Genomic DNA, 16,027 nt, shown 5'->3' on the forward strand with positions numbered 1-16,027 from the left:
CGAGGGGGTGGGAGATGCCCCAGACAAGGGTACAGTGGGAAGTTAACAAGGTCCCCTCGGGCGAACCCTGCACCTGGGGTCCCCTGACCTCCTCAGCTAAGCCATGCCCCCAGCCTGCAGACAAGGCTGCCCCTCATGTGTTGATCGCCTGGAAGGGATGCAAGAGGTGGACCCAAGTCTCCACGGAGCCCAGGGAGCTGTCGACGGCCACAAGGCCGCTGTCATGGTTTCTGGGGCCCCTCCCGGCTGCACACACCCCCTCCGCCTTACTGGTCCCTGCAGGGAGAAGGGCCATCAAAGCAGCGTGCGGGTGCCCCTCCCCCACCCCTAGCATCTGAATGGAACTGCAACCGTGCAAACCCACCGCAGGGGGCACCCCCCAGTGCCTGCACACCTGCACACCTGCACACCTTGGAGAAGAGACGGGAGTTTTGCGCGTTTTGTCTCACAAGAGGACAGTGGCGGTGCGGACCAAACCAACCAGAAGCCCCACAAACAACCCTCGGGAAAGGGAAGCAGCGCCCCCCGCGGAGCTCTGCGCACGGGTGTCACCCAGCTGCGCCGAGGGGGCCTCTCCTGACACTTTCCGGCCCCACCGTGAACGCACTCGGGTCAGCACAGGCCATGCAGCTGGCTGCTCGCTGCCTGCAGACACGCTGGGCTCGAAGAGGCTCCCCAGCCCCTGTGGGCTCCGGCTTGGGTGGAGGCTGGGCTGACCAGACCTGCCCTCGAGAGCCCCAACAGCCCACGGTGGGCAAGCGGTGGCTTCCAGGACGCCAGCGCACCCGTGCAGCTGGATGCAACGGGGACCCTACGGGGTGGGGTGGGGAGGGGCCCGGGGAGGGACGAGGGCCGCCACGCGCTGTCCCCAAGGGCCGCCACGCCGCCTGCCTCAGGGCCCTCAGGCGGGGGCTCCTAGGCCCTCGGCCCCTTATCATCTCCAGGGGCGAGCCAGCCGCAGCCCTGCCCGTCGGGGTGCTGGGTGCTCAGGACAGCTCAGCAGTGATGGGACGTGGGGAGGCACAGGCTTGGCTAGGGGCGCCCAGGCACGCGGAGAGGAGGTGGTGGGCGGCCACGAGCTGGGAGGGCCGAGTGGGGCTCCGGGCCTGGCAGGGGCACTTCACCGTCAGGACTGGGGGTGGACACGGGGAAGCAAACATGGCGACAGCGTCTCGGGGGGCCGCCGAGCACCTGGCCGGGCCAGTGGGTGGACGGGAGGGGAGGCCGGGAAGGTGCCGGGTCTGCCTGGGCCCCTGAGGCATCTGACCCAGGTTTGGGGCTGAGCTGCCCTCCTTGAGGCCTCGTCTCCGGAGCCTGGGTGGCGCGGGCCAGGGTGGGTGCTGTTCTTGTGGCCACAGCTCGTCACCCCCAAGTCCCTGACAGCAGGTCAGCACGTGAGCCGGGGGCACAGAGGCCTCCCCAAGGTGGGACGTGAGGGACGAGGCATTCACGGAGCCGGGACCCCCTCACCTGCCTGAACTCCTCCCAGGAATTGGTCCAGGTCCAGAAGTGGGCCTTGTACTGGCCACGGGTGACCGCCATCAGCGCGTTGCCACGGTAGTAGAATACCGGCCTGTCAGGGGGACAGGCGGCGTCAACTGAAAGGGTCCCCGGGCTGTGGAGGGGCCCCCTGGCCGCCCCTCGTCCTCGGTGCTGGGGAGGCTGGTGGCAGAGGAAGGGGGTAGCACGCAGGCATGGCAGGCGGGCCTGTGGGGACGAGCGTGGCGGCTGGCACCCCCTGCCACCCCCGCCAGGGGTAGCAAGCTCTCATGCCAGGTTTCAAGACAGAAAAGAGACAGTGAGCCGTCCACTCCTGGCCGTCAGCCTGCTCTGGTTACACCGTACACCCTTCAGAGTCCACGCCCCTTCACGGCAGCCTGGGAAACTCATTTTGTTTGAGCAAAACAGTAGCAGGTCTTGAGCTGGAGCAACTGCCTCTGGACAGCGTCCCGGCGTGGAGCTGGGTGTAGGTTGGGGCCGGGCAGAGGGTGAGGGACACCGCAGGGAGGAACAAGGCCTCTCCACCCCACCAAGCGCTTCATGCCAAGACCCCCGGGTCTCACCTCCCCCTGGGCGAGGACACCTGCTCTGTCAGCCAGCTCGGCTCCGGCGCCAGGTGCGGGGCGCCAGGCGGGGCGAGTGCCCGGCGGGAACCTACCTGTCTGTCAGGCGGCCCTGGAGCATGGTGGGGAGGAGGTCCAGGCCGTCGATGGCCCTGTCCCTGGGTGGCTCCAGGCCTGCGAGGGACAGGCTGGTGGTGAAGAGGTCCATGATGCTGCCCAGCTGGTGGCTCACCTGCAATGGACGTGGCCCAGACGTGCTGAGGATGCCCGCCCTGCCCTGCCCAGATGGCGGCCAGGGGCCAGGTCCCCAGGCGTGCTCGCTGACGCACACGCGCGCACACACACGCACGCGGTCACATCCCGCAGCATGTCCACACACGCAGAATAGAGGCTTTCCCTGCCCGATGACACGTGTGCGTGGCAGAACGAGTGCAGGGAGCAGGCCAGAGAGGGGACCAAGGCTTCACGCCCCAGGATGACTGCAGGGCTGGCACAAGGCCGGCTCTGACTCACCTGGCCGGCAGGGATGTGCCCGGGCCACCAGGCGATCGCAGGCTCCCTCATCCCACCTTCAAACGTGGTCTGCTTCCCGCACAGAAAGGGGCCGTTGCTGCCACCTGGGGATAGTCGCCCATCAGACCACGTGCCTGAGTCCCCAGGGCCATACACACCCTGCCGGGCACTCGCCCTCGGGACACGTCTGTCCACCTGGCTCCCCGCCTGGCCCTTTGGAGGTGACATTACTGAGGCCCTGAGGCCGTGGTGGAGACAAAGGACCAGCCCTGGGGTTCAGGCCTCAAGTTCAAGGTCGGAACGCCTGGAGATGGCTCTGACCTAGAGCTGTGGTCATAAGGTCACGCCCCCATAGACCGCGACCACGCACACACACAGCACATGGACGTGTTAGTGAAAGATGTGGGAACGGTAAGACACAGTCCCGACCCCGGGCCTGGCAGGTGCCAGGTTCCCTAAATGTCACCGTGCACAAGCAGGTCCTGTGTGCCTGGGGTTTGGGGGTGCAGACCCCGTGTTTCTGACACGCCCTGCTCTGAGCAGGTGGCCCCTGAACCCGGCTGTGGGCGGTGCCGAGGGCAGACAGCCCGGTCCTGGCGAATCGCACATCCCCGGCTCGCTGCCATGATGGAGGGAGGGACCCCGAGCACGGGCCTCGCTGGTCAGCACAGGGACGGCAAGGGTCACAGGCCAGAGGCCAGTGAGGGCCTACTTCTCTCCTGCTCCTGTCTCTCCAGCTGGGGGTGGGTACGTGGATTTTCATTGTCTTGTTCTGCCCCTGCAGCTCCCAGTTGCGCTGTTCCTGTCCCTGGAGATCCCTGGGCCCCTCTGACCCCAGGACACGTGGCCGTAAGGTCCCCCAGTGCCTCCCCAGACAGGCCCGGCCCTGTGGGGTTTCCAGCTTCTGTGGCCTTCCTTCCAGAGCTGTCTGAGTGACTCAGGGCCCTCCTGGGGCGCAGCCTTTTTAAGAAGAAAGGGAAAAAGAGACATCACCGCGGGGGTGTGAAACCCTCATAGGACTGTGAAACGCCGGCTCTAACAACCTCGCTCCAGCTCCAGCTCCACAAGGTGGAAAAGCCTCAGGCCTGAGAGGCCTAGAGGCCAGGGTCCTCAGGAGGACTGCAGGCTGGCAGGGACACAGAAGGAGGGTCTGGGGGAGTGAGCAGGCCCCCCGCGCTGCACCAGGGGCTCCGGCACTGCAGGGGAGGGGGGCTCGCTCCCTTCCCTCCCGGACACCACCCACCACGAGGCCTGGGAGGGCACTTCCGAGGGTCGGGGGTGGGCGCCAAGCCTGGGCCTGGCTGCTGCAGGGTCATCGCCCCCGTGGGAAGGGAGGCCCCCAAACACAGAAAAAGGGGCAGACGTGTCCAGTCACAACGGCCACTGTGTTACAGCTGAGATCAGAACGGAAACGCTGATAGGGAACGTTGCGGCTTCAGAGAGAGAACTCGGGACGTGACTGGCCCCAGGGCTGGCCAGTAGAGAGGCAGGATGCGGTGACGGCCGCAGCCTCTGCCTCCGCCTGCCCCACCGAGCTCTCCCTCCTGACCACGCACCTGCCAGGCGGTGGGGAAGAGGGGCATTGGACCTGGGGGGCGCTTGCCGGTGTCCCTCCCTCCCCAAGGCTGAGCCCTTCACACTCGGCCCGGTGAGGGGGTGCTGAGGGGCCCCGGGTGGAGCCCCATCTGCTCAAGTCACCTGCCTTGTCTGGGCGCAGAAATGAGGGCAGCGCCGTTGTCGGACGTGAAGAAAACAAAGGTGTTCTCTGCGATGCTCAGGTCCCGGAGGAGGTGCAGGATCTTCCCGACGCTGTCGTCAATCTCCCGGACGGCGTCCCCGTAACTGCGGAAAGGAGGAAGCAGTCAGCAGGGGCCAGCGGCCTCCGGGACCAGAGGGCGGCCGAAGCCGAGCCTCAGGGAGGGACGAGGAGGGGGCGTTCCAGTCAAGTTTCCGACGGAATCGGGGCAGAGCCGACCCCTCCCTTCACCACGGCAGAGGCACAGATGCTTCACTCTGTCCACAGCTGACAATGGTAGCGAGGGCCCAGCCTCTGGTGGTAACCAAGCACAGCTGACCCCCCCGCCCCGGGGTCCAGGTCTATGTGCCCAAGGACTCACCGCCCTCGCTGGCTGGTGCCCAGGAAAGGCCTGGAGGCATAAACAGGCGCGTGTGTAGCGTCGATGGCCCAGTGTAGAAAGAAGGGGCGGTGAGCTGCCTGCTGCCTCTTAATGAAATCGAGTGCTTCCTGAGGAGAAGCGCACACCGTCTTCCCCGCTCCAGGCCCACCTCCCACCCCAGAGCGGGGCCAGCCCCTGCTGTCGTCACCTGCAGGTAGATCTGGGTGAGGTTGGCTTCTCCGGTCTTCAGGTTAATTGGAAATTCCTCATAAAATCTGAAAACAGTACAGATCCAGACAGAAATCGGCCTTCAGGGCAGGAAAGCCCCTCCTCCCCAATTTCCTGGGCAAAGTCAGGGGCCTCGTTTAAAAGAGAGACGGAAACGTTCACGTCAGGAACAAAACCGGAGCCTGGAAGCTCCCAGGCCCGTCGGGGACCCATTGGGGTTGAGTCTGGTGCCCCGGTGACCCCACCATCTGGGAGAAGGAGGGGAGCCCCGCCAATGAACAGGCAGAACAGTGCGAGAGGAAGCGGCCAGTCCACGGCCACGGAGGGCACGGCTAACGGGTGTGGGCATCTCTCTGGGGTGACGGAGGCGGTCTGGGATGGGGGTGCTGGGTGAGCTACACCTCAGCAATGCTGGCCCAGCTCTGTGGTCCAGTGACGTGTACTGCGCTTCCACCAGAACAAAAATAATTTAAAAAGGAAGAAAGGGAAGTTAGGCCAGACAGGAAAGACCAGGGCCTGCCTGCAGCCACCCGATGGCCAGACCAGGTCGGTCCTGCAGCCGACGGCCCCCCAGACGGTGGCTCGGAGCGAGGCTGACCGTGCAGAGCGTAGCCCCCTCAGGGCACGGGGCCCAAACCCCAGAAGCCGAGTGAAGCACCTCGCTCTGGGGAGCATCTGGGGCTCCCAGCACCTTTCCTGAGACAGTTAGAAGCCCCCGGACACGGGGCTCTTATAAGTCAGAGGTCACAGCACGAGGTCTGGGCAGGACGAGGAGCTGGCGGGTGGGCAGCAGCAGTGGGCAGGGCCTGTTACCTGCCAACCATCTCCCAGTCCCGGTACACAGGGATGTTGGGCCTGGCCTTGTTGTCATAAGGTCCAAAGTGACAGTTGGGGGATCCAAACCACTCATCGAATCCGTGCTTCAGGGGGTGGAACTGAGGCCTGTGGCCCAGATGCCTAGAGAGAGGAACCCGGGGCACTTCAGGGACCGCCGCACGGGCGCCCCGGAGCTCCGGGAAGCAAACACCCTCGCTTTCAGAGAACAGCTCAGGACACAAGGCTCCAGCCAGCCCCAGGGTGTGCTGAGCCCGGGTGCCCCGTGGCCTGGCCCCCCTGCCCGCACGGTCCACCCAGGCGACAACCGAGGGGCGCACATGGGGACGGTGACCAGGTCCCATGAGCGCGGCTCACTGCCCTGGTGCCCTGGGCAGGAGCCGGACGGGCCGAGAGGATAACATGGCAAGGTGCCTGTAGGGCAACGGCCCAGCTGTTACCGAGACCCGGGCTCGGACAGGACCCCTGCTCCCACCCGGGAGGCCCTTCCCCGCGGGTGCGTCAGGTCGGGTCCTCTCGCCAGTGGGAGGGTCTCTCTTGAGAAGGCGCAGCTTAGAGAAGGGGTTTCGGGGTGAGGTTCCTCCTCCCTGGGAAGCAGACAGGTTTCTTGGGGTCACGTTTGCAGAAAGCCTCTCGCGGCCAGCATCGCCGGCGCAGCGCTGGGGGCCTGCACCGGGCCAGGCCGACTCCACGTCACCGTGAGCTTGCCGCACAGCTCGCTCACTCAGTCAGGTGGATGCGGCACGAGGCAGCTGGGCAGGATGGGGCCGGACTGAGCTGGCCGGCCGCGGAGTCCGGGCGCCCCCTGCTGGTCCCGAAACACTCTGCCTCCGCCGGATGGCTGCCCGGCTTCGGGAGCCCCGGTGCCGGGGGCACCCGCACGGGCTCTGCCCTGAGCGCTGTCTCCGCAAAGGAGAGCCAGCTGCGCCCCGTGCTTCCTCTCTGGGCCCGCAGCTATGACGCCCCCTCCATGCTGGACACCGCTGGGTGTGACACTCCTCGTCCTGCATCCTTCAGCCCAAACGGCCTTCATGAAACAGAAACACCCACGAAGGTCCGGCTCGTGTGAAGTTGTCAATTCCAAGTGCTGGTCCCAGGGCAGCTGCGGGGTCAGTACTGCCTGCCAGCGAGCTGAGTGACAGCACGTCGAGCCCCTGGGACTCAGGGCAGCCTCTCGCGGGAGTCCAGGCTCCATCCACCCCAGGCCTTGGTTAGGCTGACAAAATCCAGATCCGTGGTGCTGGGGCCCAAGGCTGGCTGTCAGGCAGTCACGGCCACGGCCACCAACACCCCCTGCGGCTCTGATGGGACCCTGCTGAGACCAGCACACCCACCTGGCAGAGGAGGGACTGAGCCCCCTGCCCCGGGCCTCCCAGAGCCCGTCATCCCATTGGCCATGGCCGCCCTGACCCCGGCTGGTCCACCAGCACTGCGTCCACCTCCTTGAGTCCATGGATCTGCTTCTCCAGGCCCTGCCGTGTCCCTTCCTGTTCCTGAGTCCGCCCACCTCCGGAGCTCGTGGGGACAGGCTCCCACTCCAGCTCTGGCTGCCCCGTGTCAGTGACCACGAATGGGAGGCCCCTGGACCGGGGCAGAGCCGCCAGGCTGGGCAGAGAGCGCCAGTCATCGCAGGGGCTCCTCCTTCTGTGGGCGCAGCCCTGGCACGGCCCCGGCGGGCCTTGTAGCCGCCCTACCGCCGTCTCCCGGGCCTTCCCGGCACTGCTGGGCCTTGCAGGCTCCCACATCCTGCACCCTCGTCGGCTCTGCTGTGCAGCCCCCACCGCCTCCAGGCTCGACCGCTCGGCCAGCAGGACAGCTGCCAGCCCCTCTCGGGGGTGAGGAAGCAGCCTCCAGGTCCTCGGATTCCCTGAGGACTCCTCTCCCGGTTTCTGCAGATCCCCCATCACTAGGACTGTCAACTGCGTGGGGCAGTGGTCCCCAAGGGACGCAGATGAGGTGCTTGCCCTCGAGGTGGTGAGTGCCAGAGGGGTCAAGGCGAGAGGGTCCAAAGCACAGCAGCAGCCGAGCAGAGATGATCAGGGCTGGAAAGTCAGGGAAGGCTTCCTGTAGGAAGCAGGCTTGGTCTCCAAGGGCTCCAACACGCGGGAGAGGAAAGAGAGGACATCCGACCTTCATATCAACCTCTAGGGCTGCGTACTTAGGCATCCCCGGGGAGTTGGAGAGAAGCCACTTAACAGGCTTAACCCCGTAACAGCGCGACACGCGTGTGACAACATGATCTTTTACGATCACTTGATCCCGATGATTCCACACCACACGACCGTCCCCTATCCCCTGCTTGCTTCTTGGTTTCATCACCAGACAGAGCCCCTTTGCTCGCTGGCGTGTCATCGTGTGCAATAACATGGCTCCTTTGGTGCTGCCGTGGCAGCCACCACCCCAGCCTCACCACGGGAGGTCCCACGGGCATGGCCACAGCAGCTTTTAAAGGGATGCTTTGGACATCTTAGCAGACCTGGAATTCAAGGACTCTACTCCCACCCGAGGGGCTCCCGCTGGGCGACATGAGTAAGGAACCCGCTGGGTGAGCCCAGCAGGCAGGTGTGGGACTCACCACTTGCCCACGATCTTGCTGGTGTAGCCGGCCTCCTTCAGCAGCTCCGGCAGCAGGAGCTCTGAGTCTGGGATGCCGCCCACTATCTCCTGTGGCGTGTAGGCTGGTGGAGCAGTGCACCGTGTGAGCCGGCAGGGTCGAGCGGCAGAGACCTGGTCGGGGCGGCACCGCCCGGGCACTTTGCAGGTCTTCCGGCGCTCCTCACAGCCAGCACCGTTACCAGAGCGAACAGGCACACGTGCCCCCGAGGGGGGTCCGGACGTCAGGGGTCAGGGGAGGGCCCGCCCCCGGCATCTCCAGAACTCGGGCTCTGAGACCACACCTTCCTCCAAGGGCCCCTTGAAGCCCCACTTGGTCGGGGAGCCCACCCTAGAGCCGGGCCGCCCCCGCCCCCGGGACAGGGCGGGAGCCGGCGGCACCCTCACCATCCTCCCCACTCGCCTAAAACACATTGTTTCTGATGGAAGCTCTGCGTTCTGTTTTAACATGAGTTACGACCCAGACAGAAGCCTCAACCCTGGGCAATGAGTGTGCCCAGGAGAAGCCAGGTCACCAGAGAGGACAGGTGACAGACGCCCCCTCCCTCTGCCCCAGGGCACAGCCTACCGTTCCTCGCGTGCCCGTTGGTGGTGTAGAAGCCACTGCGGATGGGCAGGCGTCCGGTGAGCAGAGCCGCCCTGGCTACGCGGAGGGGACACAACAGAAACATGGGTCATGCGTGCAGCCCGAGGCCAGCCCTGTGGTACCTGAGTCCCCGGCAGCCACTTGAGAGCCGGGTGGGAGCACAGCCCCGCAAAGACCAGCAGCGGGGCCGGCTGCAGCTCCCCCTCGCTCGCTCTCTGGCTCCCGGGACAGCCCACAGGCCTCCTCATGTGCCGCCCCTTCCGGGGTCACCTCTCGTCCTCCAGATCAGAGGTTCTCCCCACCTGCGAGGCCACTACACCCCCAGCTGACGATCCCTTCCCCGGCTGAGCACCTCCCCCGAACCAGCCGCGACACTCAGCTCCATGAATGAACAGCCGCCGCCACCGAGGCAGCCACTTGGGCCTCAAACACCCGCAGAGGCTCCGAGCCCTTGGTGGCCTCTGAGGGCTCCTGATGGCCCCGTGTTCCCCAGAGCATGGAGCTCAGGTGTTCCCAAGCACCAGGATCCGACAGAAGAGGCCGCAGCCCACCTGCCAGCCCTCTGCCCCTTGCAGGAAATGCCGGTGGAGCCGACACCCAAGTCAGGGCGGCCAACCCCGCGCTCCGTGCCCGCACCCTGTGCCCCTTTCTGGTCTACGCATTCCCCGCCTCCCCACCGCGCCTCAGTCTCCGCGCTCCGTGCCCGCCCCCCTTGTGTCCCCCCACCCAGCATGCCCTAAGCCCGGCCCCACTCCCTGGTGGCCTGAGCAGGCCGTGACTTACAAGGGGAGCACAGGGGGTTGGCCGTGTAGAAGTTCGGGAAGAGCATCCCTTCTGCAGCCATCCGGTCCAAATTCGGGGTCTCTCTGGAAGGTTCTCCGTACACCCCGAGGTCGCCCCACCCCATCTGCAGGAAAGAGCGTGCGCAGGTGGGATAAGAATGTAGCCGGAGCCGCGGCCCCCGGCGCACCCCAAGTGCGGCAGGTGCGCGGTCAGCCGCTCCCCAGTGCAGATGCCCAGCGCCCACCTCCTCCCGGCTCCGACGCCGGCCCCACGTGCTCACGGGGCACCGGCACCAAGACACACACCTCTGCCTTCCGCACAGACGAGGAGGCCGTCCTACTCTGCGGTGTGAATTCACATTTAAAGACAGTGGCCAGGGCCCACGAAGCTAACCCGGCGAGGCCCCGAGACCCACGGTCCTCCCGAGCTCGCTGTCCCGAGAACTGGGCCGGCCGGCACCCAGGCGCCGCATGAATGTCCACACCAGCAGGACTCCCGACTGCTCAAAAGACACAGCCTGTGTCCATCACTGATCAACAGCAGACAGATGTGGTCTATCCATCCAGGACCGGGGTGAACAGCAGCCTCCCCAGTTTATGTCCACTCAGAACCGGAGAACGTAACCATATCTGGAAATACGGACGTAATTAGCTAAGATGAGATCACACTGGACTAGGGTAGTCCTAAATCCAGTGACTGGGTCCGTGTGAGAAGGTGGAACACAGAGACAAGACAGACACACGAGGAGAGGCCAGGCCTCCACGACGGAGGCAGAGACTGGAGGGTCGTGGCCACAAGCCAAGGAGCACAGGAGCCCCCAGGAGATGGAGGGGAGCGAGGACCCTCCCTCGGAGCCTCCGGAGAGACTGGCCCTGCAACCCCTTGATTTCAGACTCTGGCCTCCAGGACTGGAGGAAATAGATTCCTATTCCAAGGCACCAAGTCTGTGGCCACCTGTTAGGCACGAGGGACCTGATACACACACTACGGACCAGTACTCGGCCGTAAAGAGGAACGAGGTGCTGACACTCACGAAAACAGGCTGCTGAGAAGCCGGTCAGAAAAGGCCGCAGGGTGTATGATGGATGTGAGACGTCCAGAACAGGCAAGGCCATGGGGACAAGGCAGATGGGTGGTTGCCAGGGGCTGGGGCAGGGGGAGGAGAGTGACTGCCAGTGGGAAAGGGGTTTCTCTTCGGGGGGTGGGATGTTCTCAGCTACTGGATGGGGGCGCTGCACAAGCTGGCGCGCGTGCTCAACACCACCGAACTGCACGCTTTAAAATGTTAAAAGGGTGAATTCGTGTTATGTACGTTGTACCAAAATAAAACCTGCCAGGTGTGAGGTGGGTTAGCGACGGACAGAGGGACGGACGGAGGGACAGATGGGAGACAGAGCAGGCAGAGTCCAGGTGGGGCGACAGGTGTGCACTGCGACACCCTTTCAGCTGCACGGGCCTTTGACAACTTTCATCATAAAGCGCTAAAGAAATACCTGAAAGGGGCAACGGGATGTGACTTCGCTCTACGACCCAACGCATCCTTCTGCGGCCAGTGGCGTGGGGCAGGAGTGACCCCGACAAACTGATTCCCCTCGGCGCTGCTGGCGGGGGCGGCCCTGCTTCCCCTCTGGATTCTCTAGACGCGCCAGCCCCCTCCATGCTGGCCCTCCTTCACCGGCCGCTCCTCCTGGGGGGGTGGAGCCGGGGGGAACCAGGTGGGGTGGAGCCGGGGGGAGGGCGGGGATGGGGCTTCTTCCCGGGGTTATGAAGATGACCTACAGCTGACCGTGGTGACAGCTGCACGAGGCTATGAAGGTGCTAGAAACCGCGGAATTGTGCCCTTTAACTGGTGAACTGTGCATGATGGAAACTACGTCTCCGTAGAGTGCCACTGGAAAAGCGCAGGCACCTGGTGCTGCAGAGGCCTGGCCGTGCCTGTCTCTCTGGGGCCCCTTAAAGCTCTCCAGACTCACGGGCCACGGCCTGCCAGCCCACAGCAGGCTTGGCAGGTCTGCACGGAGACGCTGGGGAGAGCGGGGCCAGCGCGCACGAAGCTCGGGGAGCCCTGCGTCACACGTGGGGGCCGAGCATGCAGGTTTGCCCAGGATGGTCACAGGTAGGTGTGTGGTCTGGCTGTAACCATTCATGCCCCCTGCACTGGGCAGTAGCTCACACGGCACCCTCTCCGTCAGGGAGAGCCAGGAGGGGGACACGTCCCCTCGTCTCCCGGCCTTAGGCCCATCCTGACACTCGGGTCCCAGAGCTGCCTGGGGGCCTTTGCCCTTGGACTGTGCGGTCTGTTTTCAAAGATCCTTCCAGCCATAGAGTCCCTTTGGAGACGGTTTATCTTGAAATTACTGAAAAGGCTTTTCCGTTCACCACAACAGGAGCTGGAATGAAAGTTGCCCCTGGAGGGAAGTGCGGCCGACAGGGGCAGGAAGTGGAGTGGAAGGCACGAGGCTGAGGTTCCAGGCCTCTCCCTGCTGCCCCCTCTCCCCGCACCCCACGGGGCACAGGCGGGCTGCCGACCCTCACCCACAGGCCAGGTAGGAGGAGCAGAGAGAGGCAGAGGGGCTGGGTCCGCTGGCACCACCCAAATCCCAGCCTCCCAGGAGGGAGGTGGGGCTCAGCACGAACCTTACGTTTGCATAAACAGTTTAGGCACAGGGAATGCTGGGATACTCCCCAAATCCAAGTTCCCAGATGGCGGCCAAGGGCCCACCTATTTACAGGTGAGCCTCTCTGAGGCCTGCAGTCACTGGCCTGCTGTGTTAGCTCTTTTCTGCTGAATCCAGTTCTATTATCACCTATCGGTAGGCTTTCTTGGCTATACAAATAGGGATGTTAACATCCACCTTGCACGGCTATCACGGGTTCCACGAGACGGTCCTCCACGGCACCCTGGGCAGGGTCTCCCACAGAGTGTGAAGGATGTCTCCCCTCTCCCACGTGATCGCCCACCCGCGCTCCCAAGGCAGCCGGGAACCCGGGCCTACGGTCCTCCTCCTGGCCTCGGCCTTGCCATTACTCGGTGGGAACTTCAAGGCTTCTGGGCGTAACTAATGAGAACATAGCACAGGGAACTCTACTCAGTACTCCCTGGTGACCTAAATGGGAAAGAAATGCAAAAATGAGGGGATACATGTATACGCATACCTGATTCACTTTGCTGTACAGTAGAAACTAACACAACACTGTAAAGCAACTACGCTCCAATAAAAATTAAAAAAAAAAAAAAAGACTTCTGGGCAGTGCAGGGGCCACACACAGCTACGAGGGATTATTACCCGTGCGTGTGTCCACATCGACACGTGTGCGAGGCCCTGGAGGGTCAGGGCGGGGGCACTGGCTGGATGGGCCCACCGTGGGGACACAGGGGCTGGCCTCTGTGCAGCCTGGCCTTACCCTTCCCAGTAGCCACAGGGCGTCCTCCTTAGTCCTGTTTGACAAGTAAAGAACTGAGACACAGACGGCACTCGGGCCCAGCGGGCAGGAGGGAGCTCTGTCCCTGCGCCCCGGCCCCATCACCCATCAGCCTTAGAGGATGGAGCTTCTCAGCCTCTTCTAAATTCTTCCATAAGTTGATGCCTACCAGGGCCTGCGCCTCCTGCCAGGCCTGATGACCGCCTGGGTGAGGACACAGAGCTGGGGGGCCTGAAGCCTGTCTAGTCGGGAGAGCTTCGGCCCCCACTTCTGCTAAAGTCGCTTTGAGTGTGTTTCCTGTCATGCACTGACCAGGACAGAGGTCTCCCCGACTTCTCCGGGCTTCAGCTGCCAAAGACCCCCAAAGTCACAGGAGGAACCCGCAGAGGAGAGTCAGGGCATTGGGGCCTCCTGGCCCAATGTTCCCGTTTCCTGGACCCACCCTGGGCACCCAGGCAGACGGGCCCCTGGGTCAGCCCCCCTCGAGTGAGACGTGCCCAGTGCCGGTCCCCCTCCACCACTCAGGGCCTCCAACAGAGCCCAGCGGCCCCGGTAACGGGCAAAGAGAAACAGGTGGGTGTGGGCACAGGTTGTACTTTCTGTAGCCCCATAAATCCAGAAAACGACCATCGCAACCAGCCTGCAGCATCGACCTTCACTAATGAACTGTCACCTTGGAGAGAAGGGGAGGGGCAGAAATCGGAGACGCTAAGTGCTCAGCTAAGCCTTGCATGCCCCAGTAATTTATGTACTTAAACAGCCTTCCTGCCCAGGAACCTCAGCTTTGAGGAGGCTGACCCGCTGACACAGCAAGCATTTCCAAGATGCACGTGTTCGTCACGAAGCAAAGTTTCCGTACCAGCCATCGGGGCGGGCTCTGGAGGAGAGGAGCTTCCGGGTCCCTGCGGAACCCATCGTGTCTGAACAGTTACGGGTAAAGGGAAGCACGGTCTGTGTCACCTCTGGGTGGTGCCACCATGGATGGGTTTCTGTGATCTTTTCCGGCTTATTTGAATGTTGTTAACTTTTTGTAATAAAGAATTATTTTCATAATAAAAAAATTACATGAGATATATTTTATGTCTTTTTCTTGTACTAGAGCTTTGAAATCCGAGCGTGTTTTTTACACACACAGTACCTCGCAATTCCGACCAGCTGGGACTGCCCAGCAGCCACGTGAGGCCCGTGGCCTTGGTCCAAAAGCTCCTGGGAGTGTCTCTGCTGGTCTTTTGGGGAACTTTGAGCTATTTTTACTCACAACACTTCTGACACCAAATGTGTGTGTGTGTGTGACCACAGCAACTACTTCTCTGGCCTCCGGGCACCGGCTGGGAATGCAACAATTCAGCTCCGTCTGACACTACCTACCTGGACCTGGCATCTGACCCCACAGGTCAAGGGCTCAGCCCCACGAGACTGCCCCCACTTCACATGCCAGGCCCACATCCTGGGCCTCTTGTAAGTCAAGGCTCCCACAACCCACCCCCACTGCCCCCAAAGTTGGATAATTTGCTAGAACGGCCCACAGAACTCAGGGTGGCGCCGTGTTTACTATCACCTGTTTACTATCAAGGATACAACTCAGGGACAACAGGTGGAAGAGATGCCTCGGGTGAGGTGTCGCGGGGACTTCCCTGCCCTCTCTGAGCCCTTCCGCGTGTACACCGACCTGGAGCCCCTGGAGGTCAAGGCTGTGCTGGAAGCTCTAACCTTCCAGTCACGCCTTGGCCTTCCTGGCGACCACATCCTGAAGCCATCCAGGGCCCCCCCGCTACAGACACTGGTATCACTCCGGATTCGAGGGTTTAGGAGCCCGATGCAGGACCCTCTGCACTGCCTCAGCCCTCAGGACGGGGCGGAGGGGGGGCCCAAAGGGCCGCGGTCTCCCCACAGCTCAGGGCAGCAGGCATCTGAACCCAGGTCTGTCTGCGTCCCCACTTTACCCCAACGCCCCACAGGGACTAAATCCAGAGTCTCCATTTCACTCCCCAAAAAGCGCCCCCCAAATACAGTCCTGCTTCCTTGGGAAGGAGCACAGGGACCAAGTCGCAAAGGAGGCGCGAACAGCACGGCTCTGTGGGAAGGGTTGGCCCGCCGCTGTGACCAGGGTGGCCTGGGGCTACACACACACCCATCCGGGGACATTCCTCCGGTTCCCAGGGCAGGTCCAGCAGGCCAAAGGCAGCGGGGAAGGCGACTTCCAGGGCGGGCAGGCAGGCCGGGGTCTTAGTCAGCTCTGCACCGCTTCCCTGCCACCCACACCCCCAGCAGTGGGGGGCGGCAGGCGAGAGCAGGGATCCTGGGGAGGTGGTCCTCACGCGGCCAGCATCGCAGCACGCCTGAGGGGCAGCGGAAGGAGCCGGGGAGGGAACAGGGAAGGAGGGTCTTCTCCTGGCCCGGCCTGGACACTACACCTCACTTCACCCTCACCCACGAGCCAGGCTACGGCCTGCAGGGCCAGGCGCGACCCCCACACCGCCGGCCGCCCCCAACCCCGCCCGAGCGCGGTCCTCCCGGGATCCCGGCCCACACCCGCACTCACGTCGTCCATGAGCAGGAGCAGGATGTTGGGGGGCTGCGGGGCGCCTGTGACCCCCAGCCCCGCGGCGCTCAGCACCAGAAGCAGCCGCCACCTCGTCGCCGCAGCAACCGCCGCCATGGCAACCACGCCGAGCGCCACCGAGCCCCGGGGCGGCGGGAACGGCCCGGCGAAGCGGGCGACCCTTCCGGCTGGGCGATGGGGCGGGGCCACGCCGGCTGAGTGACAGGAGAAGCGGGGCCCTGACCGACAGAATGAGAGGTGGGGCGGGGATGCATTGGCAGGTGGATTCTTAAGCACTGCGCCACCAGGGAAGTCCCAGTTTGGA

The 16,027-nt window shown here is 63.7% G+C and overlaps 1 protein-coding gene across 8 annotated transcripts in view; it reads right to left on the reverse strand.

The window, feature by feature from the left end:
- The window catches only part of GALNS (galactosamine (N-acetyl)-6-sulfatase), a 20,970-nt gene extending 5,034 nt beyond the window's left edge, over positions 1 to 15,936 (reverse strand). For 4 of the 8 annotated variants that reach the window (XR_003001896.1, XR_003001894.1, XR_003001895.1 and 1 more), the window contains exons 1-11: positions 15,703 to 15,936; positions 9,738 to 9,861; positions 8,937 to 9,011; positions 8,331 to 8,433; positions 5,735 to 5,878; positions 4,902 to 4,968; positions 4,694 to 4,821; positions 4,279 to 4,418; positions 2,577 to 2,680; positions 2,159 to 2,295; positions 1,471 to 1,573 (exon numbers count right to left, since the gene is read on the reverse strand). Coding sequence is in view for 5 of the 8 variants with exons in the window: in XM_024735557.1 (XP_024591325.1) it covers positions 1,471 to 1,573; positions 2,159 to 2,295; positions 2,577 to 2,680; positions 4,279 to 4,418; positions 4,694 to 4,821; positions 4,902 to 4,968; positions 5,735 to 5,878; positions 8,331 to 8,433; positions 8,937 to 9,011; positions 9,738 to 9,861; positions 15,703 to 15,819 (1,242 nt within the window). In the remaining 3 variants the exon portion in view is untranslated. Of the gene's footprint in view, positions 1 to 1,470; positions 1,574 to 1,600; positions 1,961 to 2,158; positions 2,296 to 2,576; positions 2,681 to 4,278; positions 4,419 to 4,693; positions 4,822 to 4,901; positions 4,969 to 5,734; positions 5,879 to 8,330; positions 8,434 to 8,936; positions 9,012 to 9,737; positions 9,862 to 10,042; positions 10,367 to 15,702 lie in introns of those variants that run through there. The other 4 variants (XM_024735560.1, XM_024735559.1, XM_024735561.1 and 1 more) reach the window with 4 other exon arrangements.
- Positions 15,937 to 16,027: the final 91 nt, after the last annotated feature.

Source organism: Neophocaena asiaeorientalis, unplaced genomic scaffold (genome assembly GCF_003031525.2).
Source record: "Neophocaena asiaeorientalis asiaeorientalis breed wild unplaced genomic scaffold, Neophocaena_asiaeorientalis_V1.1 scaffold40, whole genome shotgun sequence".
Taxonomy (NCBI): Eukaryota; Metazoa; Chordata; class Mammalia; order Artiodactyla; family Phocoenidae; genus Neophocaena; species Neophocaena asiaeorientalis.